The sequence below is a fragment of the Xenia sp. Carnegie-2017 genome, unplaced genomic scaffold (genome assembly GCF_021976095.1).
Source record: "Xenia sp. Carnegie-2017 unplaced genomic scaffold, XeniaSp_v1 HiC_scaffold_14, whole genome shotgun sequence".
NCBI lineage: Eukaryota > Metazoa > Cnidaria > Anthozoa > Malacalcyonacea > Xeniidae > Xenia > Xenia sp. Carnegie-2017.
Window position 1 is genome coordinate 11,089,402 of NW_025813447.1, and position 21,833 is coordinate 11,111,234.

General features: G+C 35.6%; 6 protein-coding genes across 6 annotated transcripts; 1 reads left to right on the plus strand and 5 right to left on the minus strand.

Moving 5' to 3' along the window:
* Positions 1–90: 90 nt before the first annotated feature.
* On the plus strand, positions 91–3,757 carry LOC124435265 (creatine kinase, flagellar-like). The gene is given in 11 exon segments (XM_046985202.1): positions 91–142; positions 483–516; positions 594–767; positions 863–1,152; positions 1,290–1,555; positions 1,622–2,092; positions 2,162–2,324; positions 2,600–2,950; positions 3,028–3,125; positions 3,234–3,435; positions 3,438–3,757. Coding segments are annotated over 11 exon segments (2,304 nt in total). The 3' UTR covers positions 3,641–3,757.
* LOC124435645 (mitochondrial import inner membrane translocase subunit Tim17-B-like) lies at positions 3,693–5,394 on the minus strand. The gene is made up of 5 exons (XM_046985606.1): positions 5,121–5,394; positions 4,883–4,982; positions 4,489–4,546; positions 4,165–4,404; positions 3,693–4,091 (listed from the first exon to the last, which is right to left on the minus strand). The coding sequence occupies exons 1-5, from the start codon at positions 5,144–5,146 to the stop codon at positions 3,985–3,987; spliced, it is 531 nt and encodes a 176-aa protein (XP_046841562.1). The 5' UTR covers positions 5,147–5,394; the 3' UTR covers positions 3,693–3,984.
* On the minus strand, positions 5,321–6,622 carry LOC124435644 (alpha-(1,3)-fucosyltransferase 11-like). The gene is given in 2 exon segments (XM_046985605.1): positions 5,321–5,857; positions 5,860–6,622. Coding segments are annotated over 2 exon segments (1,182 nt in total). The 3' UTR covers positions 5,321–5,438.
* LOC124435641 (acylamino-acid-releasing enzyme-like) lies at positions 6,589–12,427 on the minus strand. Its single transcript, XM_046985601.1, has 27 exons — positions 12,183–12,427; positions 11,798–12,033; positions 11,633–11,726; positions 11,489–11,567; positions 11,327–11,419; positions 11,207–11,250; positions 10,986–11,123; positions 10,753–10,844; positions 10,639–10,679; positions 10,500–10,564; positions 10,358–10,414; positions 10,179–10,242; positions 9,850–9,879; positions 9,699–9,769; positions 9,478–9,529; positions 9,297–9,379; positions 9,167–9,224; positions 9,006–9,077; positions 8,765–8,848; positions 8,597–8,677; positions 8,117–8,205; positions 7,762–7,878; positions 7,410–7,458; positions 7,278–7,308; positions 7,096–7,198; positions 6,913–7,019; positions 6,589–6,841 (listed from the first exon to the last, which is right to left on the minus strand). Exons 1-27 carry the CDS (start codon positions 12,195–12,197, stop codon positions 6,730–6,732), a joined length of 2,157 nt encoding a protein of 718 aa, XP_046841557.1. The 5' UTR covers positions 12,198–12,427; the 3' UTR covers positions 6,589–6,729.
* A 35-nt stretch (positions 12,428–12,462) lies between these two features.
* Positions 12,463–19,735, minus strand: LOC124435642 (acylamino-acid-releasing enzyme-like). The gene is made up of 27 exons (XM_046985602.1): positions 19,656–19,735; positions 19,281–19,515; positions 19,118–19,211; positions 18,974–19,052; positions 18,812–18,904; positions 18,166–18,209; positions 17,581–17,718; positions 17,336–17,427; positions 17,211–17,251; positions 17,072–17,136; positions 16,930–16,986; positions 16,735–16,798; positions 16,439–16,468; positions 16,289–16,359; positions 15,975–16,026; positions 15,794–15,876; positions 15,664–15,721; positions 15,503–15,574; positions 15,263–15,346; positions 15,095–15,175; positions 14,556–14,644; positions 14,022–14,138; positions 13,519–13,567; positions 13,311–13,341; positions 13,146–13,248; positions 12,963–13,069; positions 12,463–12,896 (listed from the first exon to the last, which is right to left on the minus strand). Exons 2-27 carry the CDS (start codon positions 19,478–19,480, stop codon positions 12,824–12,826), a joined length of 2,067 nt encoding a protein of 688 aa, XP_046841558.1. The 5' UTR covers positions 19,481–19,515; positions 19,656–19,735; the 3' UTR covers positions 12,463–12,823.
* A 52-nt stretch (positions 19,736–19,787) lies between these two features.
* Positions 19,788–21,767, minus strand: LOC124435646 (tubulin alpha-1D chain-like). Its single transcript, XM_046985607.1, has 5 exons — positions 21,550–21,767; positions 21,243–21,391; positions 20,992–21,144; positions 20,395–20,922; positions 19,788–20,234 (listed from the first exon to the last, which is right to left on the minus strand). Exons 1-5 carry the CDS (start codon positions 21,728–21,730, stop codon positions 19,932–19,934), a joined length of 1,314 nt encoding a protein of 437 aa, XP_046841563.1. The 5' UTR covers positions 21,731–21,767; the 3' UTR covers positions 19,788–19,931.
* Between the last annotated feature and the right edge of the window lie 66 nt (positions 21,768–21,833).

Consider the following 21,833-nt stretch of genomic DNA (forward strand, 5'->3'; position numbering starts at 1 on the left):
TCCATGTGCAAATTAACACGTCACAATTAGTGATTGCGCGCATCGAAATTAGCTAATTGCGATTGATTTGAATTGAACATTACCTAAATCATGGGTTGCAGTTGTAACAAAGCTTCAAGAGTCGCAAACCTAGATAAATCACGTATGTAAGACGAATTTCTATTATTTTCAACAAGTTTTCTTGGCAGTTGCAGTTTTACTACAAACTAAATTAAAACTACAAACGTCCTTAAATTTGAACACACCCTAACGCTATAGCTCAATGATGGAATTCACCCATCCTGAAGTAATGTACACATTTATCAAAAGCATGATACCTTGTAAAATGTACTTTTTCAACTAGAGATTTGCCAAGTATAGTGGCTTTATTTCGCAAAATTTAAGAAGGATTGGTGATTGAATAATAATTCTAAAGAAATAATCGTTGACTATTGTTGTAAAGAGATGGTGATTAATGTGAGAAATTTATATTTATATTTTAGGTTGTGGTAAAAAACCCAAAAATTGTCATGGACAGTAAGATTTCCCAACACTATTGATGCTATTATAAATTATAAGTTAATGAGTGTACTTAAAATTACTACTCTTTACAGGGACGTTCCAAACTTTCCTGACCTAAGTAAGCACAACAACTGGATGGCAAAATGTCTAACACCAGCCATTTACAGTAACTTAAGAAACAAGAGGACGCCAGGGGGAGTCACGTTGGATCAATGCATACAAACAGGGGTGGATAACACTGGACATCCATTCATTACGATTGTAGGGTAAGAAATGAAAACAAGCACAATATTTTACTTAGATAAATAATAGTTGGTTAAAATGACGGTCAGTTTCAGAAACATGTTTCTTCACAATGTAGATGTGTAGCAGGCGACGAAGAGTGTTATAAGATATTTGCTGATTTATTTGATCAAGTCATAGAAAAACGTCATGCTGGTTACAAAAAGACGGACAAGCACAGGACGGATCTGGATTGGACAAAAATAACAGATGGCAATCTTGATCCTGAATATGTTCTCTCATGTCGAGTGAGAACAGGTCGAAGCATCAGAGGACTGGCACTACCTCCTAGTTGCACACGTGCTGAACGTCGTGAGGTAGAAAAGATCGTATGTGATGCATTGAATCAACTAGACGGGATATACAAAGGTATTTGGAGACTTGGAAGAGACGCTAAAAACTGAGTTGTGTAGAAATACTAGTTTAGTGGTATTGATGCAGGAATATATAAATTCATACTTAAACTAAAGTAAATCATCAAAGTAAAATACAAATCCTATCTACAGGAAAGTACTATCCTCTGAAGACGATGTCCGAGGAAGACCAAGAACAGTTGATAGCAGATCACTTTTTGTTTGACAAACCAGTTTCTCCGCTCCTGACGTCAGCAGGCATGGCACGTGACTGGCCAGACGCTCGTGGAATCTTTCACAACGATGCTAAAAACTTTCTTGTTTGGATAAACGAAGAGGACCACACTCGCGTCATTTCTATGGAAACGAGCGGGAATATGAAAGACGTATTTCAAAGATTTTGCGAGGGATTAAACAAAGTAAGGAAACGTTCAACTTAAAAATGAATGAAACAGGCCATACTGAGCGTTGTCATGTTTCTTCAGGTCGAAACAGCAATAAAATCCAAAGGACGTGAGTTCATGTGGAATGAACATTTGGGTTACATCCTCACCTGCCCGAGCAATTTAGGAACAGGCCTACGAGCAGGAGTGCACATCAAACTCCCCTTGTTGAGCGTTCACCCAAGATTCAAAGAAATGCTTTCCAGACTTCGGCTTCAAAAACGCGGAACTGGTGGCGTGGACACTGAATCAACAGATGCAACGTTCGACATTTCAAATCTCGACAGAATTGGCTACTCCGAGGTTGAGTTGGTTCAAAGTGTTATTAATGGAATTAATCATTTGGTAAAGTGCGAGAAAGCCTTGGAACAGAATCTGAGTATTGATGATCACATCAATGCATTGAGAGTTGATGATAAAACGGACACAATCGACAACTTTCCAGATCTTACAAAACACAATAACTGGATGGCAAAATGCTTGACGAAAGAATCGTATGGAAGAATGTCAAAGGTTTGTGTTGTCCACAGCAGGTCATTTTTAACTCTTTTGCCATCTACTGTACTTTGCCTCATTTTGCAGTTAAGGACCAGCACAGGATTCACTATTGATCAAGCGATACAAACAGGGATCGATAACCCAGGACATCCTTTCATCATGACCGTCGGCTGCGTAGCTGGAGACGAGGAAAGTTATGAAATCTTTGCAGAGCTATTTGATCCCGTCATTGAAGCAAGGCATAAAGGTAAATATCGAGAGAAGAATAATGAAGTGTGTGCGTTGGCGGGAAGGGGGGTGGGGTGGGATGTAAGAAAGGGTATAATAAGAAAGGGCTAAATAGAAAGATGGAATGAGGATAAGCCGAGAACGTTGGTAATATCGGAGGAAAAAGAGAAGAAAAAATCAATGCAAGATATGAAGAATGTTGAGCGAAAAATAGGGAAGATTAAAGTGCTGTGTATTATTTAAAAACAATAGCAGAGGACTGGATACAGTAATATATCAAAAGCTGTTTTGCAGGCTACAAGAAAACTAACACTCATAAGACAGATCTGGACCCCAGCAATCTGATTGGTGGAGACGATTTAGATCCCAACTACGTATTTTCATGTCGCGTGAGGACTGGACGTTCCATCAAAGGTCTCAGTTTACCCCCACATTGCACACGCGCTGAACGTCGAGAAGTGGAGAAACTTTCAACTCAGGCACTTGAGAAATTGGACGGTCCATTAAAGGGAATCTATTATCCATTGTCTAATATGAGCGAGGCTGAACAAGATCAACTGATTGCCGATCATTTCTTGTTTGATAAACCTGTTTCACCACTCTTATTGGCTTCGCGAATGGCACGTGACTGGCCTGATGCTAGAGGTGAGAAAAACCTACATAGGCTGTGAGCTTAATTGAAATTTTGACGCATTGAACTAAAGATACTTGACGCTGTTTAGGTATCTGGCATAATAACGATAAGAATTTCCTGGTATGGGTTAATGAAGAAGACCATCTACGTGTTATTTCTATGCAGAAAGGAGGAAATATGAAAGAGGTATTACAAAAGTTTTAGTAAGCGGCACAAGGGTATGCATAACCTCTGACTAATCTCTGATGTAGCCATGTATAAGAAGGCAAAATGAGGCAAAAGTTTTTGATTTAGGTGTTCACACGTTTCTGTGAAGGTCTCACAAAGGTGGAGGAAACTATCAAGTCCCAAGGTTATGGTTTCATGTGGAATCAACATCTTGGCTATATCCTTACATGCCCATCAAATCTAGGGACGGGCCTGCGTGCAGGTGTACATGTCAAACTCAGCAACCTCTGTCAGCAATCTCGTTTTGATCTAATCCTGGCAACACTGCGCTGCAGCGCCGAGGCACAGGAGGTGTAGATACAGAAAGTACAAATGGAGTGTTTGATATTTCCAACTTAGATCGATTGGGATCATCTGAGGTTGAACAGTGTCAGGCAGTGGTGAATGGTGTTAAATTACTTGTAGAAATGGAAAAGAGACTGGAAGCTAATGGGACCATTGATGATCTCATGCCCAAGATTCAGAATAAATAACTGACCTAGCTGACTGATGATAAAACTGGAAAAAATTTGACATAAATCTGTATTGAAAGCATACTGAAGGCTCTGTATTCAAGAAGAACAATAATAAATAATAACTGACAGTCTTAATTTGCCTGATATTTTGACACATATACTGTCATGTGTAAAAAAATTTCATAAAACAATCTAAGTTTCTTTGAAGATCTCACAAGCAAAGAAACACAGCTCTTGAAAGTTCATTGATATCTTTGGAGTCAAACATTTCTTTAAAGGAAAATTAAAACTATATCCTTTGTTTTACCTTCCAATAAGATACTTTGGTCATCCATTGATTATTCATAGTAGATTACTTTTTACTAATGGTACTGTGGTTGGTTATCAAATTCTGATGGTGGTGGAGGTGGTAGGCCCTGAGGCACTGGTAAAGGTGGAAGCTGAGCTGGGTCAGGTGGTTGGGGCATGACTTGAATATAAAAAAAGAGAGAGTTAGCCAAACTCATATCAGAAAACTGGTAAAAAAAAATTTACAAGCAAACCTGGTTTAAATTGTTCTGCTGTCATTCGGGTAATTGCAATACCTACACCCTCAATCAAAGCAAGTAAGACAGCACCAACAGCAGCTGCGGAAAGCGCAGATGAGGGCCCACCCCTGGCTGCTAGCACAGCTCCTGTCAATGCACCACTACCAATGGAGTTCCATGGATCCTCTTTTCGTCTAATGCCAATCAAACAGCACTCAAATGTAGAGAAGAGCCCACCCCATACACCAAAATTACCTGAAACAGAAATGTTATAATATGATGTAGCATAGTTGTTCTTTGTGCTTAAAAAGTACTTGTCATTTCAAATCATACACTTGCCTCCCAATACAGGAGCTCTTGTTTTAACTGCAGAAATACTGCCAAGCAACCGGTGGCCCTAGACAAAATAAATGAGTTTATATGTTACTAAGATGTTTCATTTCTACTAACTGTGAGATGTTTGAGGATCACATGCAAAATATATATATTTATGATAGCGAGTAGCAGAGGGATGTATAAACATAATCTCACCATGTGGTAACATTAACTTTGGAATTTGTAACTTGTATCACAAATTATTTCAATTACAGACCCGAAAATGTGCACTCGATGGCTAGAGGTGAATTTACATATTCATTTTAAAGTCACAAAGCTAAAGAGTTTTTGGAAAAAATACCCGGCACTTTTTGGCCAAATCAATTACTAAGAACCATAGTATAATGTCAGGTCTTACTGATGGTGAGTTGCGCCATCCTTTTACAAATGAAAATATTCCTCCGCCTATTGCTCCCATTGCAAAGGCACCGCCACAATCATCGACGATACGATACGGGCTGAAAATTAAAAGCAAAGTGAGAGATATACAACTAATTCGTGCCCTTTTCAGACATACAAAAAACTTTCTCGCTTCTGCTCGAATCGGAATGAATTGAAAGAATTACTTCCATTAACGCGTTTTGGGTATTACTTACCATGGCTCTCTGGCATATTCTTCCATCTTTCAAAGAAATGTTCGACCAAAATAGAAGATTTGAGATTTGAAACCAGAAAAATGAACTCGTCTATAATCACTTTAGGTTGTACTAAATTCCATACTCGAAAAGGCGGATGGTGATGCAAGTTGTATTGCTTGGACAGCAAACAAAATTACAAAGAATTCGTAATACCAAAGTTGAAGCAAAAATTTTTACCAGTTCTAGCTTTGCAAAAAAAATTTCAACTTGCTCTCCTACAAAATATCATTGTAGCTTGTCTACCACATAGTCAGGCATAACATAAACATCAAATAATTATGGTATCAATTTTGCTAAGCGTTCACTACCTGTTGATGAACAAATATCAATGGGCAATCCATCATGTCCTTTAGAATCTTGTGCAATCTTCATGCACACTCTACAGTATACAGGCAAACCCTCCCACCAACTGCCAATTGCAGATTTATAGTAACTGGGTGGGAACTGAAACCCCTCATATTTCCACTTTAAATATTTGTTGTATTCCATTTCATTCTGTGCAAGAAAGTTTAAATAATTTGCAAGAGATTTGGGCGACTTGAATTGTTTCACCTTGATTATGGAATGGTTTAAATTTCCCCATTTTAAAAATTCATCAATCTTATCTGTTCCTAACCAGACTGGCACCGATCCAGAGGAAAGTGCTCTATACATCTTCTCTGTAACATAATAATCACAGTCTGCATTAGGAAAACCAGAGTAAATTTATATGTTCGCATTAAATTTATCAGAGTTCTGTCATCAGCATCAGAAGCACGTTTCACAAACTTATGAGTTCGTAAGCAGTTACCATAGAAATCAACTTTTATGTATTTCTTCAATTCACTCATGTAATGAGTCCGCAATCCTTCACAATTACTGTATACAGCCAAAATCAACTTGGTTTTACTTGTAAATGCCATTGGCCTAGATAAATTGGGCTTAATAAATTCAGGAGATGGGAAATCTGAATCAAGACGATAGCTCACAAAATAATTAAATTTTGACATGATATCTGAATCATGGAGAACTGGAGTGTAAACAGGGTTTTCATGAGAATGTAGAATCCATGGAAGACCTCGAAAGTTTTTAGGAGGAAGATCATTCTGGTTAAAATCTCTTACATGAAATACAACAGCAGAAGCTTCAGCTATTCTGTGCTGTTCTGTAGTAAGCTCACACTTCACAGGACATCTGTCACCGACGTAGTAAAAAGGCCATTTATACTGCTTGCCATCCCTATGCCGTGGCTTAGAACCAAAAAATGTTGTCCAAAATACCAGCAATATTGTTCTGTCTTTACTTTTTTTCAAATCGTCAACCTCATTCTTTAAACTATGTTCCATGGTTAGCGCCAAATGAAAACCAACAGCTTTAGTACTTTCTTTATGATCAAATTGTTTATCAGATGTAAAAACAAAAAAAATTAAACAAACGACGAAGAGTATTCCGTATTTTGACCAAGTCTTCAAAATTTGCATTTCGATCAATTTCCTCTGTAAAAATTATACTCGGCAATAGTTGCCTTCCGAAGACTTGTTTTCATTCACCAGAATCACACAATATCCCGCAAGTTATGTTAATTATGTTAATTATCAATGGGTAATGAAGACGCAAACCATTTTATCATGTTAATAAAAACATCCGCCTCTGTTTCGACTTTGTCAAGAGAGTGGTTGTCCTCGGGATAGAATAAGCATCTAATAGAAACCATAAGTGATCTTTATGGAATGAGTATGTAACTATCGAGAACACAATAAGAAATACTAACCTTGTCTTTATGCCATGGGCTTTTAACGTTTTGTAATAAAGGAGTCCTTGGGAAGAAGGGACTCGAAGGTCAGAACCACCTAACAGCAACAGAGTTGGAGTTTTCACCTTTAAATCGACAAAAAGTGGGTCGTTATTTGGTGTGGAGGTTAGACAAGATTATAAGAATAATTAAATGACCTACTTTGTGAGCGTGAACTATAGGCGACACTTGAAGCAATTTCGTTCTTAGTTGCAGTGAAGGAATATCGTCAAACGAAAACTTGTCACCTCCTTCACAATAACACCTGCACATCAACAACAATTTCAACTGACAAATCACCACCTGGTCATTAATAAATCATGACTAGAACATAGTGAACTTACCAGTCAGGTATATCTGATGTTCCCATCATAACTTGTCGTGAAAAAAAAGAAGATTAAACTCAAATCAAGTGATAAGATGCTCTTTTAAAACTTGACCTCCGAGAAGTAGTTATGGTATTTTAAATTGCCTACCTGTCAAGTCAATTACGGGGTTTCTCATGGCACATGACCGGTAGAAATTCTGTTAAAATATATTTCATTAACGTATAAAAAAATTAATATATTAATTGTAAAATTAATTCAACAAGAAAAGAAGGAAAAGGCATACGCAGGAAGAAGGAAGGAAAGAAGGAAGGAAAGAAGGAAGAAAAGGAAGGAAGAAAGGAAAGAAGGAAGGAAAGAAGGAAAGAAGGAAGGAAAGAAGGAAAGGAAGGAGGGAAGAAGGAAGGAAAGAAAAAAAGGAAGGAAAGAAAGAAGGAAAGAAGGAAAGGACGGAAGTGATGACGAGCAATAACTACATGTATAGGATATACTACATACGTACAGGATTTTGTCCAATAAGATGGGCTGAAAGAAATCCTCCATGAGATCCACCAGTCACAAATATTTTTGTCTCATCATAAACTCCATGGTGATTCTTTAAAACTGTCATTACAGCATTCTACGCAAAAATTGCACAGTGAATTCAATCAATTTGTAAGTTTGTTGTATTTTCAACAAGTCATCGCAGTTTAAAAAAAAAAAGAAATAAGAATGGCTTACAAAAACATAAAGACAATCGTAGTAATCATGTCGTTATTTTAGCGTCAAAGTGACAAAAAATTATCTTGACAGAGGAAACAAATGCGTACTTTCTCCATTCACACTCCCATTATTAAAACAAGATAAAAATTTGTTACCTGAACATCTTCAACATCTTGAATACTAATTTTACCAGGTAATGACGTCAAGGCACTTTGGCCAAAACCCAGTGAGCCTCGATAGTTAACTGGAACAATAAAAGAAATACACTCAGGAAGTTATGGAATCGCATTTCAATGACACTGTTATAGACAAACTCTATCATTCACATGGCTAGAAAATTATCTATTTGTAAAAAACATTAACGCTCCAATGTATTCGAGTTGGCGGAGAAACCGTTTTTTTTTATAAATTCATTGATTATATAGATGTAGAGGCACATAGTTCAAAGGAGTTTTACTAATCACAAAACGCAAGCCAAGTTCACAGATTTACCAATCACAACAGGCTTTTATCATTAGCTGGCAATTTTTATTGAATGAACTTGCCCTGAGCACTTGAGACTTTAAGTTAACTTTGCGGAAAACTTCTAAAAAATAACTGTATTTATAACAGAATTTATAAGCCCTGATACTTACCAAACAAAACAGCAAAACCAAGCTTGCAAAATAACGCACCATAGAGATTGAAACATGTCAGAGAAGCACTGTGTGGACCTCCTGTATAATGATCATGGGATGCATATTACCATAACATTTGTGGATATTTTTTATGTATCTTATTACTGCAATCAATCGATCATTCACCGTGAGGGAACACAATTAGAGGTATTTTTCTAGAGTCATCAACAATTGGTTTCATCAAATAGCCTTCATATTGTTGCCAGTAATCTAATCAATGAAAAAATCACAACATTATAAAAGTAAATTATTAAAAACACAATGAAGAGTTTGCTGAATTATTGAAACAAAATTATTTATAAGTTCGGTGAACAACATTCACCCATCTTTTTAATATAGGACCAAAAAAGGATCATTATTATAGAACCTTGAAAGTCTTTAGGTGTAAAAGAGACAATGTTCCATTCAATCACATCCTCCAGTGAACCAAAATCGTCACCTTAAAATACAATCATCTGATTATTCACTTTTCTTAGTCCATTCAGTTTTGTCCATAAAAAAATATTTCCACAACCATGCAAGACTTACCCACTCTTATCCACGAAAGAACCGCATCCTTCAATATACTTGGTAGTTTTGCAAGCATCTAAATATAATAAAGCAATATGAAAATCTCGAGTCCATGTTCACCGTGAAAATATAACATTTGACAACAAACCAAAACTTGAGGAGAGTTTGGAGTTGAAAACGACGCTAAAATGAAACCATTAACGATATCGAGAACTGTCCAACATCCATTTCCTGTTTTACAAACAAAATTTTGAAAAAGAAGGTTTTCTCGAAGTTTATTTTTAGCCTCATGCATTTTCTTCAACTCCAAAGAACATTTCACTCTTTACCTGATGTGATTCGCGACACCATTCCATTAAGCACATCAATGGCGATGATTACCTATGTAGTTAAAGCAAATCCAAAGGTCAATAACCGACCTCGATACTTTGATCCAAAACTTCGCCAATGACTTCTTGTCCTTGCCATGAGATGTTAAGATACTCAAATCTTATAAAGTCTTAATATTGCTATCTTTACAAGATGGCTAGGCATTAATTACTACAAGCACCTGATTTGAACGCCAGATAGAGTGAAAGATGACGTATCGACTATCCTCTGACCATGTTCGTTTTGGTAAAGCTTAAATATTAAAAAATTCAAAGGGCTGAATGAGTGTAATTATTACTTAATTATTTACGAACAATAAATTTTTTACGCACCAAAGTTATAAATTCCAGGAAATGCTTCAGCTAAAATATTATATATGAGAAACAAGAACATTGTGAAAACCTTAAAATGATTTCCAAAAGTTGAAGAGTAATGAAGAAAGGTTGACGGTTTCACCGCCATATGCCCACATATCAAAATCAAAATATGATTTAGTTCAAATATCTTTCTGGAGGTGTTTCAAAACATAACAATATAACAATCTTTATCCACAAACATGTTACAATACTCCCAGGTTCAAACTATTCACTTTATTCACCCTCTTTATCAAAGCAAACATTGCAAATATTGAAACAAATGCAAATAACACATACGTACTAACCATTATTTGGTTTATCGACAACATCCACTAAAATTCTCTTTCCTTCCAGCTTCTTCATTTCTAACTGAACAAAAAAATTTGAAAACTATCACAAATGTTTGATAATACATTAACACTTTCAACTTTAACATATTTTCATCACAAAGTTATTAATGACAACCATAAAGCTAATTTCTCACCATTATCATCTTCTGACAACACATATGCGGACCATAAGGAATTCCTGAAAGATAGACCTAGAATAAAATCAATAAATATGTCATTGTTTGAACACTTAACTGAAAAATACTTGTTTAGTTTATGTAATGAAGTTTTAATCACCAATTTCTCTCCGCAAGGAGAAAGACGAGGCGAGCTGCATGCTTCATCTTCATTACTCAACACAACTAGAAACAAGAAAATAATATTTCCTTTTTAGTAAGTAGAAGTATAGAAAATAAATTTTTCTGGAAGTGTGTACCACATGAATTATCATCTAGAGACAAAAGATAAATGCCAGTCCTACCAAAGAAAGAAAAATCAAACTGAATTACATTGACGTTTGAATTTATAAAATGAGGGAGAAGATGCTTACTTTCTATTTCTACAATATTTTACACCAAGTATATGAGGCTGTATCGCCCAACCACAAAATATTACAGAACAACTATCTCGACCCCACAATGCCTAAAACATTGGATAATAGAATTTTCTCATTACAAGAAAGACAACTTCTTGACACACATTGTACATTATTCCAAGGGATTGTACGCATCCCAGGAAAATCTGCAAACATTATCATTAGCATTTAGCAAAATACTTTCTTACCGGTCCAGGACATATATTATCAGGCAATCCTTCAATCACTTTAACTTCATCATTTTTGGTGTCCAGAATGACCAATACAGTCTCATGAATAGTGTTCATCTGCTCTCCAAAGTTTTGTCTGTATGCAAACTTATTTCCCTAGAAATAAAGTGTTGACCATGACAATCTTGAGCATAGATGAAGCCAATTTATATCCTCATTAAATGCAATGAAACAGACACCTTTTCTAATTTTTCATCTTCAATTTCACTCTTTTCTTTTTTTTCTACAGATTTTCATTAGAGCAAAGATCGGCTTAGAAAAACAGAAAATTATAAAAATAGGTATAACGTAAACTGCACCTGCAAAATATGACTCAGTTTTTGGTGATAATTTGTCCGCAATGTAGAGTAAATATCTCTGACATGGAGACCATTCAAGACAACTTATTTCATCTAAATAAACAAATGCAAATTAAATATTTTCATTTCATCCCACTAATCACCTTTGACTTGGCAACTTACCATTGTTATGGATAGTACCATGTTTAGAAAGAACATTTTCCAAGGTGTAGCATTTTATGCAATGAGTTCGCGACCAAATCTAAACAACAAAATTCAATCTGTATTTTTGCACAGGATTTTATTTTTATTAGGTAAGTAGCCAACCTCAATGTGTTGAGTATCATTTTTCTTGGCATCCCCAGCAATTTTTCTTACTATAGCTGTTAAATTTCCTGTCTTTGTAGAACATGAAATCTGTCTGGTAAAGAAAAATTCTTGGTAGAAATCAAATAGATAAAGCAAATATCTTCAAAATACTTATGTCCTAACTTGTTATTTAATTGTGTTGGTGGAACTTCCAAATACTTGCCATCCACTTGACTATTAACATTCAACTTGAAATAAAATGTTTTGAGAAATAATCTCTTTTCTTTCAAGATTAGATTTCTCTGACTCCATTCACTTTCCAATTTCAGCTGATCTTCTTCTACTGATAATCTTGCCTTTGAAACGCTAGGAATTGCAGCAAATTTCTCATACAATTGGACAGCTTTGTCTTCCCATTCCTGCACAGTGCACAACACGATATTAAATAAGAATATAAATTTATATTTTAAATTACAAATGTTACATCAAATTCTGTCTCAGCTATGCGAGTCTTAAATAAAATAACCATAAACGCCAACATTAATAAAGAACATCTCTTGGTTTCTACCAAAATATCCGCCATTACAAACAATGAATAGCAATTTTCCAAATTGGTGAATTTACTTTAGATTAGCGTTCAGTTCATAGAGCTGTAACCAAATCATAGGAGAGATGATTTTTTAAGTCGTCATTTCAACAAATCGTGAATCGTGATGTCACGAGTCTTCCGCATGTACGTTTAGTAAAATTAAAAGAAATTAAACTTTGAAAATTCAGAACAAGAGTATGTCTCGTAAACATGTGGGTATCACGTGCATGTGACTGACAGGCAGGTGAAACACCAAAAGTTCACTTTTACAAACCTATTTCATTTTTAATTATTCATTGTTTTATCATAGTTCGTGATTTACTTGTATGATTGTTCAAAAAAGCACAGTTTATAACAAATAAAAGTATTTTATATGTTGGTATTTATCAATGATTTGCCATTTGTCTGAGGTAGTCTATCTTCTGGCCGTTCGGCCTCTTGGAACTCCTAGTTTCCTTCTTTTCCATACTCTCGAGGACAGACAAATGATCAAACTTATGATTTGATTTCAAAAGTGAAAATTTTAAATTACTTCTCCAACCACGGTTTGATTCGAACGAATTATTCAAAAATTCAATTTATTTGGTAATAATTTGGTTATGCAGACGAAAACCATTTTATCATGTTGACAAAACATCCGCCTCTGTTTCGACTTTATCCAAAGTATGGTTATCCTCAGGATAGAATAAGCATCTAGTAGAAATGAGTGTTAACATTAAGAGACAGATTATGGAATTATCACGGTTAAGGTGTACTAACCTAGTCTTAACGCCATGCGCTTTTAAGGTTTTGTAGTAAAGCAATCCTTGGGAAGAAGGGACTCTAAGATCAGAACCGCCTAACAGCAACAGAGCTGGAGTTTTCACCTTTTAATAGACAAAAAGTGGGTTGTTATTTGACTTGGAGGTTAGACAAGATTATAAGAATAATTAAATGACCTACTTTGTGAGCGTGAATTATAGGCGACACTTGAAGCAATTTCGTTCTTAGTTGCAGTGAAGGAATATCGTCAAACGAAAACTCCTCGTTTACAATGGAATAACAACTAAAACATAAACAGAAGTTAGTTAGAATTTACTTGGATAATAAATCACGAAGACGACTTACCAATCATAAATATCTGATGTTCCCAACATAACTTTTCATGAAAAAAAAATAGATCACATTTAAACAAAGGATTTGCAAGTTTGATACAATTCCTACTTAATTGCTGCTAAACAAGCTACAGCAAACTAATCTTTAATGACGTCAACACAATTCAAGAAACAATGACACACCATATACAACACATGCCTTTAAGTTAGCTGAACCTCACCTGTAAAGTCAATTACGGGGTTTCTCATGGCACATGACCGGTAGAAATTCTGTTAAAATATTTTGAATTAAATCTTTTAAATCACCTCATGAAAGTTGAAGATATTTTTGAAAAAATAATTTGGAGAAAAAAGAAAAGAAGGATAGATATACAGGGCCGTTCCTACCACGTTAGTTGAGGGGTGTTTGTTCATATATTAAGTTATGCTCAAGGAATTCACTATCCGAAGAAATCAGTGGGGTACGACTAAATATATGAATAAGAACACCCCCCCTCCCGCCGGAATAAACGTTTCTACTTAATTCCTACTTAAGGAAGAAAGGAAAGAAGGGAGGAAAGGAGCTGAGGTGTATAGCCAAAACTTTACAAGGGGAAGGCTCTGATATACACCCACCACTAAAACACATAAAACTTTAACAAGGGAGGAGAGTGCTGAGTCCTCACTTCAATGCCCTAGTAAATAGATAGAAATGATGATGAACGATTGCTACAAGTATACGTACAGGATATTGCGAAATAAGATGGGCTGTAAGAAATCCCCCATGAGATCCGCCAGTCAAAAATAATTTTTCTTCATCAAACACTCCTGGATGATTTTTCAGAATGGTCATCACTGCATTCTAAGAAAGCACAAGATTGGCAAAGTCTTTATATTACCATAACTAGATACAAGAAAACATCCACGACATGAGTGCGTTTTCTTTTACAAAACCAAGAGAAGTATATGTAATGATTAATGGTGTGAAAAATATGGATGCTGCAAGAGCAGAATTTACATTTTGATCATATTATTTATAGAAAGTTGAGCAATGTAACTTTTGAAAAAATGCTTCAAACACCATTGCCGTGCGCAAACGTAAATCCTAAAGTGCTATCTGGTCAGTGCCCCTGAACATTTCTACATGATTTTTGTAATTTTCCACGTGTTATCAACCGAAAACTGGATTTTCATATTTGGTGGCTTTTTTTGCAACCACTGTGTACAGTGTTCAATGATTGAGAATGCAATATTATTATACAAAATAATATTTTGTCACCTGAACATCTTCAACATCTTGAATACTACTTTTACCAAGTATTGACATCAAGGCACTTTGGCCAAAACCCAATGAACCACGATAGTTAACTGGAATAAAAAATAGCACAGATGTACGCAAGGAAAATTCTGCACTCGCATTTCAAGAGCAAATATATGCTCTCAGATGCAGTTTTATTGTATTTGTACATATATTTGATTTGTAGACACTTTACTTTAGAGATTTTATAATACTTTATAGAGACCTAACTACAAACTTCACAACATTTTTTTTGGTTTGGAGTGGATAGCTGCAAGTTGCACTTTCTCACTTGAAATGTAAACAAAATAACTTCACTCAGATAAAGTAAATGGTTTGAACCCGGGAGTATCGTTACATGTTTGTAAATGTCGATCGTCCAGGTTGGTATAGTCCTGAGAAGGACTGTTTTTCTTGTTGTTGACTGACGTTTCCCTCAGATTGTAAATCACGGTAGAATGTTGACATCAAATATAAAATTAGTCGTTCATTGTACCAAAATATATAAACCCTGAACTCACCAAACAAAACAGCAAAACCAAGCTTGCAAAATAACGCACCATGGAGATTGAAACATGTCATAGACGCAATGTGTGGACCTCCTGTATAATGATCATGGGATGCATATTACCATAACATTTGTGGATATTTTTTATGTATCTTATTACTGCAATCAATCGATCATTCACCGTGAGGGAACACAATTAGAGGTATTTTTCTAGAGTCATCAACAATTGGTTTCATCAAATAGCCTTCATATTGTTGCCAGTTATCTAATCAATGAAAAAATCACAACATTACAAAAGTAAATTATTAATAAGACAGTGAATAGTTTGCTGAATTATTGAAGCAAAAATATTTATAAGCTCGGTGAACAAAATTCACCCATCTTTTAATATAGGACCAAAAAAGGATTATTATTATAGAACCTTGAAAGTCTTTAGGTGTAAAAGAGACAATGTTCCATTCAATCACATCCTCCAGTGAACCAAAATCGTCACCTTAAAATACAATCATCTGATTATTCACTTTTCTTAGTCCATTCAGTTTTGTCCATAAAAAATTATTTCCGCAACCATGCAAGACTTACCCACTCTTATCCACGAAAGAACCGCATCCTTCAATATACTTGGTAGTTTTGCAAGCATCTAAATATAATAAAGCAATATGAAAATCTCGAGTCCATGTTCACCGTGAAAATATAACATTTGACAACAAACCAAAACTTGAGGAGAGTTTGGAGTTGAAAACGACGCTAAAATGAAACCATTAACGATATCGAGAACTGTCCAACATCCGTTTCCTGTTTTACAAACAAAATTTTGAAAAAGAAGGTTTTCTCGAAGTTTATTTTTAGCCTCATGCATTTTCTTCAACTCCAAAGAACATTTCACTCTTTACCTGATGTGATTCGCGACACCATTCCATTAAGCACATCAATGGCGATGATTACCTATGTAGTTAAAGCATATCCAAAGGTCAATAACCGACCCTCATTATCCAGATATTTTCCGCAACTTCAATCGTCTTATGTTTTTTTCACAAGCCTTTGCAACCTTGATATTTCAAAAACTAATAGAGCTTAGCTTAAGTGTGTCTCACTCTAAGATACTTAAATCGTAGAAAACCTGAATTTTTTTCTATTTTACTACCACACACTTTGAATGAAAATGGCTTGGTATAAAAGTTCTATTGTGGCTCTGGATCACAAGCACCTGATTTGAACGCCAGATAGAATGAAAGATGACGTATCGACTATCCTCTGACCATGTGCGTTTTGGTAAAGCTTACATATAAAAAATTCAAAGGGCCGAATGAGTTTAATTATTACTTAATTATTTACGAACAATAAATTTTTTACGCACCAAAGTTATAAATTCCAGGAAATGCTTCAGCTAAAATAGCAAATACACAATTTGATAAACTTTTTATTGAGGAAGAAAATAGAAAGAAAATGGAGAAAGAAAAATATTCAAAAGACAACAACTTTCAACTAAAGTCGGGAATAAATTGATGATGTAATGACAGTTTTAGAGATACGTATACAACAAAATAACACCGTTTTCTGCAGGTGTTTCAAGAATCAAAATATGCCAACTTAACTGACTGACTTGTCTATCAGAGCAAACATTGCAAATATTCACATAACTACGATACACACCATTCTTTGGTTTATCGACGACATCGACCAAAATTTTCCTTTCTTTCGGCTTTTTCATTTCCACCTGAACAAAACGAAAATTTGTTTGTTGATTTTCAAAGTCTAACAATTATGTTTTAGAAAGCAAAAATTCTCATAACTTTTATCGTTTTCGTAACAAAGTTATTAATGACAGCCATAAAGCTAATTTCTCACCACTATCATCTTCTGACAACACATATGCGGACCATAAGGAATTCCTGAAAGATAGACCTAGAACAAAATCAACGAATATGTCATTGTTTGAACACTTAACTGAAAACTACTTGTTTAGTTTATGTAATGAAGTTTTAATCACCAATTTCTCTCTGCAAGGAGAAAGACGAGGCGAGCTGCATGCTTCATCTTCATCACTCAACACAACTAGAAACAAGAAAATAATATTTCCTTTTTACTGTGTAGAAGTATAGAAAATAATTTTTTCTAGAAGTGTGTACCACAAGAATTATCATCTAGAGACAAAAGATAAATGCCAGTCCTGACAAAGAAAGAAAAAAATGAAACTGAATTACATTGACATTTTGTGATTCATCTATGCAATTCTTGTAAGAAAGTTGCTTACTTTCTGTTTCGACAATATTTTACACCTAGTATAAATGGCGCCACAATATGACCACAAAAGATTAAAGAACGACCGTCTTGACTCCATAATGACTAAAAAATCAAAGCCCAAAACTTTTTATTATCAAGAAGTATTATCATCCACAAAAGTCTGTATAAAAAAAATCCTTTCGTCCATCAACATGCTACATTCATACTTGGACACAGCAAGAATAACACATAAACGCCGAAATATATTTTTCTTACCGCTCCAGGACGAATATTATCAGGCAATCCTTCAATCACTTTAACATCGTCGTTTTTGGTGTCCAAGATAGCAATTACCGTATCATAAACATTGTTCATCTGCTCTCCAAAGTTTTGTTTGTATGCAAACTTATCGCCCTAAAAATGGAGAGTTTAACATGATAATACGAAAGAATGTTTTATGCAGTGCGGTGTTTGAAATTAAATGTAGAAATGATCTTCGCACTTTGCTGACATTTTAAGCAATGATTCTCGAAACTAGTCTGGTGAATAGTGCTTCGATCAATTGAGCTATGAAGTCACACAGTGGTGAGCAGGTCAATTTGCCTGCTCACCACTGTGGACAAAATTGACCTGCTCACCACTGTGTGACTTCATAGCTCAGTTGGTCAGAGCACTGCACCGGCACCGCAGAGGTCATGGGTTCGAATCCTGTTGAGTCACCTGAATTTTTCAGGTTCATGAGATAATTGCTTAATATTGTCCAGCAAAGTGCGAAGATCATTTCTACATTTAATTAACATGATAATCTAGGGCATAGATGAAGCCATATTACATTCTCATCAAATGCAAGAAAACAGACACCTTTTCCAATTTTTCATCTTCAGTTGAGCTCTTTTCTTTTTTGTCTACAAAATTTCCATGCAAGATGAACTTTGAGATTGTTCAAACAAGAGGCTCTTCTCTCAGCTATATTACCTTTAAAATATTTGATTCTAGCTAGCCAGAAGGAAACACAACTCGGATAAGTATTGTTCCCCTTTTATAACAACAAATTTTAAAGGCAATTTTTGGAATACATGGTAAAATCTTTTTGTGCTTTTTATAAGCTGGTGGCTAGCCATTCGTTGTGATTAATCGATAAAGTAAAGAACGAATGAAACGTGATTATACTGGCTTTCTAAATATTCGTAAGTTTATATAAAAACACATTTGCAAAAATTTAGTCAGCTATATTACGATAATCGTGTGTCACGCAATCACAATTACGTAATAAGTGCAATGCAACCTTGCCAGTTGAAAGACTTCTGTGAACAATTGTATATGACTGGAAACATAATCAAATCAAAGTCAAGCGCACACTTGAAATTTGACTCGCCCATCAAAACATAATTGACCTTTGGACGATTAGGAAACTGAATCAAGTCATGTGAAAAAGAAGTCATGCAGCACTAAAGTGCACAGTATTATTTTAATGTAGAATGTGTTGTTAAATGATGATTAACTTTACCTGCAAAATATGACTCAGTTTTTGATGGTAACCTTTCCGCAATGTAGAGTAAATATCTCTGACATGGAGACCATTCAAGACAACTTATTTCATCTAAATAAACAAATGCAAATTAAATATTTTCATTTCATCCCACTAATCATCTTTGACTTGGCAACTTACCATTGTTATGGATAGTACCATGTTTAGAAAGAACATTTTCCAAGGTGTAGCATTTTATGCAATGAGTTCGTGACCAAATCTAAACAACAAAATTCAATCTGTATTTTTGCACAGGATTTTATTTTTATTAGGTAAGTAGCCAACCTCAATGTGTTGAGTATCATTTTTCTTGGCATCCCCAGCAATTTTTCTTACTATAGCTGTTAAATTTCCTGTCTTTGTAGAACATGAAATCTGTCTGGTAAAAAAATTTCTTGGTAAATTTAAGTAGGTTAAGCAAATATCTTCAAAATACTTATGTCCTAACTTGTTATTTAATTGTGTTGGTGGAACTTCCAAATACTTGCCATCCACTTGACTATTAACATTCAACTTGAAATAAAATGTTTTGAGAAATACTCTCTTTCCATTTAAGGTTAGATTTCTCTGCGCCCATTCGCTTTCCACTTTCAGTTGATCTTCTTCTACTGACAATCTTCCAGCAAAACACTCGGAGTTGAAGCACATTTCTCATATTCTGTGACTGCTTTGTCAAGCAATGTCTAACCATTACAATATTAATGATGAGAATGATAAAGACGCAGTAAATCATAAATATTGTATCAGACTTTTTCGTCCGTTTTCGAAGTCTTGAATAAAATAATTCATCAAGTAAAACATTAAAAAAGAAAATGCTTCTTACCTGTAAATCATCCATAATGAATCTAAATTTCCGAGCAAATAATGGTTTCTATTTTGTTTCTCGCGTAAGTCTTGTGACCACGCGAATATCACGCGCTAAATCATATCAAGTATTGTGACACTCGCTAAGATCTTTAATGTTTTGAGAGTATTCATTTGCATTTGTCATTGCTTGAAGTGTACAGTATACATATATTGTAGTTTACACTATATATAACCAATCCAAAAACCATATTTTACAAAAAATGAGAAAGCATACGTATGTTATAATTAGTTCTCAGTGCTCATCCATGTCTTCCTCGCCTACGTCATCGTTAATTGTATCCATGCCAACCTCTTCGTAATCCTTCTCAAGCGCAGCGAGATTTTCTCTAGCTTCTGAAAACTCTCCTTCTTCCATTCCCTCGCCGACATACCAGTGAACAAATGCTCGCTTTGCGTACATCAAATCAAACTTATGATCCAGTCGTGCCCAGGCTTCTGCAATGGCAGTAGTGTTGCTCAACATACAAACGGCACGCTGTACCTTTGCAAGATCCCCACCTGGAACCACAGTAGGCGGTTGATAGTTGATACCCACCTTCAAAATTAGACACTCATTAGACAATTGAAACAAGTTTACAAGAAAGAGAACGCTATACTTTTCATATCACGCAGAGTTTCATTTTTGAGAAAAAAAGGGAAAATATGCTGCTTTCTGCCTCGCTTTCTACACAATGTAACATCCACATTTCACTTGCCTTAAATCCTGTTGGGCACCAGTCTACAAATTGTACGGTACGTTTCGTTTTGATGGTTGCTATAGCAGCGTTAACGTCTTTGGGTACAACATCACCGCGATAGAGCATGCAGCATGCCATATACTTGCCATGACGTGGATCGCATTTTACCATTTGATTGGCTGGTTCAAAACAAGTGCTCGTTATTTCTGCCACACTCAGCTGCTCATGGAAAGCTTTCTCAGCGGAAATGACAGGCGCATACGTCACAAGAGGGAAGTGAATCCTGGGATAGGGAACCAGGTTGGTCTGAAATTCAGTCAGGTCCACGTTGAGTGCTCCGTCAAAACGTAAAGATGCGGTGATAGAGGAGACAATTTGGCTAATCAGTCGATTAAGGTTGGTATAAGTTGGTCTTTCGATGTCAAGATTACGGCGACATAAGTCATAAATAGCCTCATTATCGACCATGAATGCACAATCAGAATGTTCCAAGGTTGTATGGGTTGTCATAACAGAGTTGTACGGCTCCACCACGGCTGTTGAAACCTAAGAAAAGATATGCGGAAAAAGTACTAGTGTTCAAATATCTTGTACAGACTGAGTGATGTTCACAACCTGTGGAGCAGGGTAGACGGAAAATTGCAACTTGGATTTTTTCCCATAATCTAGGGAAAGTCTTTCCATGAGTAAAGAGGTAAAGCCTGATCCAGTACCGCCACCAAATGAATGGAATATAAGAAAGCCTTGAAGACCTGTGCATTGATCTGCCTAAACGAGACAAACGACATGGAGTGATATAGCTTATGATAAAAACACTTACAAGTTAAAGACTTTTATGAATGTGACAACATGGCAAACAAACGAACCATTTTTCGTATTCTGTCAAGCACCAGGTCGACAATTTCTTTGCCAATGGTGTAATGCCCCCTGGCGTAGTTGTTTGCCGCATCTTCCTTACCTGAAATCAACTGTTCAGGATGAAAAAGATCGCGGTATGTTCCAGTTCTCACCTCATCTATAAACACGTAGAAAAAAAATGCGTACTCGCATAGACTGTTTTTAGAGAATATGTAGAGTTTACTTATGTATTCATTTGTTAACACAATGTTTCATAGAGAAAGGGTTCGTGTGCATGTACCAAATGTACAGGAAAGAACCAATTACGATACAAACCTACTACAGTCGGTTCAAGGTCAACAAACACAGCGCGTGGAACATGTTTGCCAGCTCCAGTTTCGCAAAAGAATGTATTGAAAGAGTCATCGCCACTGCCAATTGTCTGCCCCGAAGGCATTTGACCATCAGGTTGTATACCATGCTCTAAACAGTATAATTCCCAGCATGCATTGCCCATCTGAACTCCAGCTTGACCAATGTGAATAGAAAGACACTCTCTCTAATGAACAAAGCAAATATTAACAACTAAACTTCATGAGGTAAGTTTCACCATGTTTGTA

What these genes read in the sequence shown, in the direction of transcription:
- LOC124435642 (XM_046985602.1), bottom strand. Translation starts at nt 19,480, where the DNA reads ATGTGCTTCAACTCCGAGTGTTTTGCTGGAAGATTGTCAGTAGAAGAA. An exon ending in CGTCGATAAACCAAAGAATG is followed by an intron (nt 16,469 to 16,734) that starts GTGTGTATCGTA and finishes TTGCTATTTTAG; the next exon opens with CTGAAGCATTTCCTGGAATT. An exon ending in TGGTTTTGCTGTTTTGTTTG is followed by an intron (nt 14,645 to 15,094) that starts GTGAGTTCAGGG and finishes TTTTTATTCCAG; the next exon opens with TTAACTATCGTGGTTCATTG.
- LOC124435641 (XM_046985601.1), bottom strand. An exon ending in GTTGTCAGAAGATGATAATG is followed by an intron (nt 10,243 to 10,357) that starts GTGAGAAATTAG and finishes TTTTTTGTTCAG; the next exon opens with TTAGAAATGAAGAAGCTGGA. An exon ending in ATCTTATTGGACAAAATCCT is followed by an intron (nt 7,459 to 7,761) that starts GTACGTATGTAG and finishes ATATTTTAACAG; the next exon opens with AATTTCTACCGGTCATGTGC.
- LOC124435646 (XM_046985607.1), bottom strand. Translation starts at nt 21,730, where the DNA reads ATGGGCAATGCATGCTGGGAATTATACTGTTTAGAGCATGGTATACAA. An exon ending in CCTTGAACCGACTGTAGTAG is followed by an intron (nt 21,392 to 21,549) that starts GTTTGTATCGTA and finishes ACGTGTTTATAG; the next exon opens with ATGAGGTGAGAACTGGAACA. An exon ending in CCGTCTACCCTGCTCCACAG is followed by an intron (nt 20,923 to 20,991) that starts GTTGTGAACATC and finishes ATCTTTTCTTAG; the next exon opens with GTTTCAACAGCCGTGGTGGA.
- LOC124435645 (XM_046985606.1), bottom strand. Translation starts at nt 5,146, where the DNA reads ATGGAAGAATATGCCAGAGAGCCATG. An exon ending in GATGGCGCAACTCACCATCA is followed by an intron (nt 4,547 to 4,882) that starts GTAAGACCTGAC and finishes TATTTTGTCTAG; the next exon opens with GGCCACCGGTTGCTTGGCAG. An exon ending in AGCAGAACAATTTAAACCAG is followed by an intron (nt 4,092 to 4,164) that starts GTTTGCTTGTAA and finishes TTTATATTCAAG; the next exon opens with TCATGCCCCAACCACCTGAC.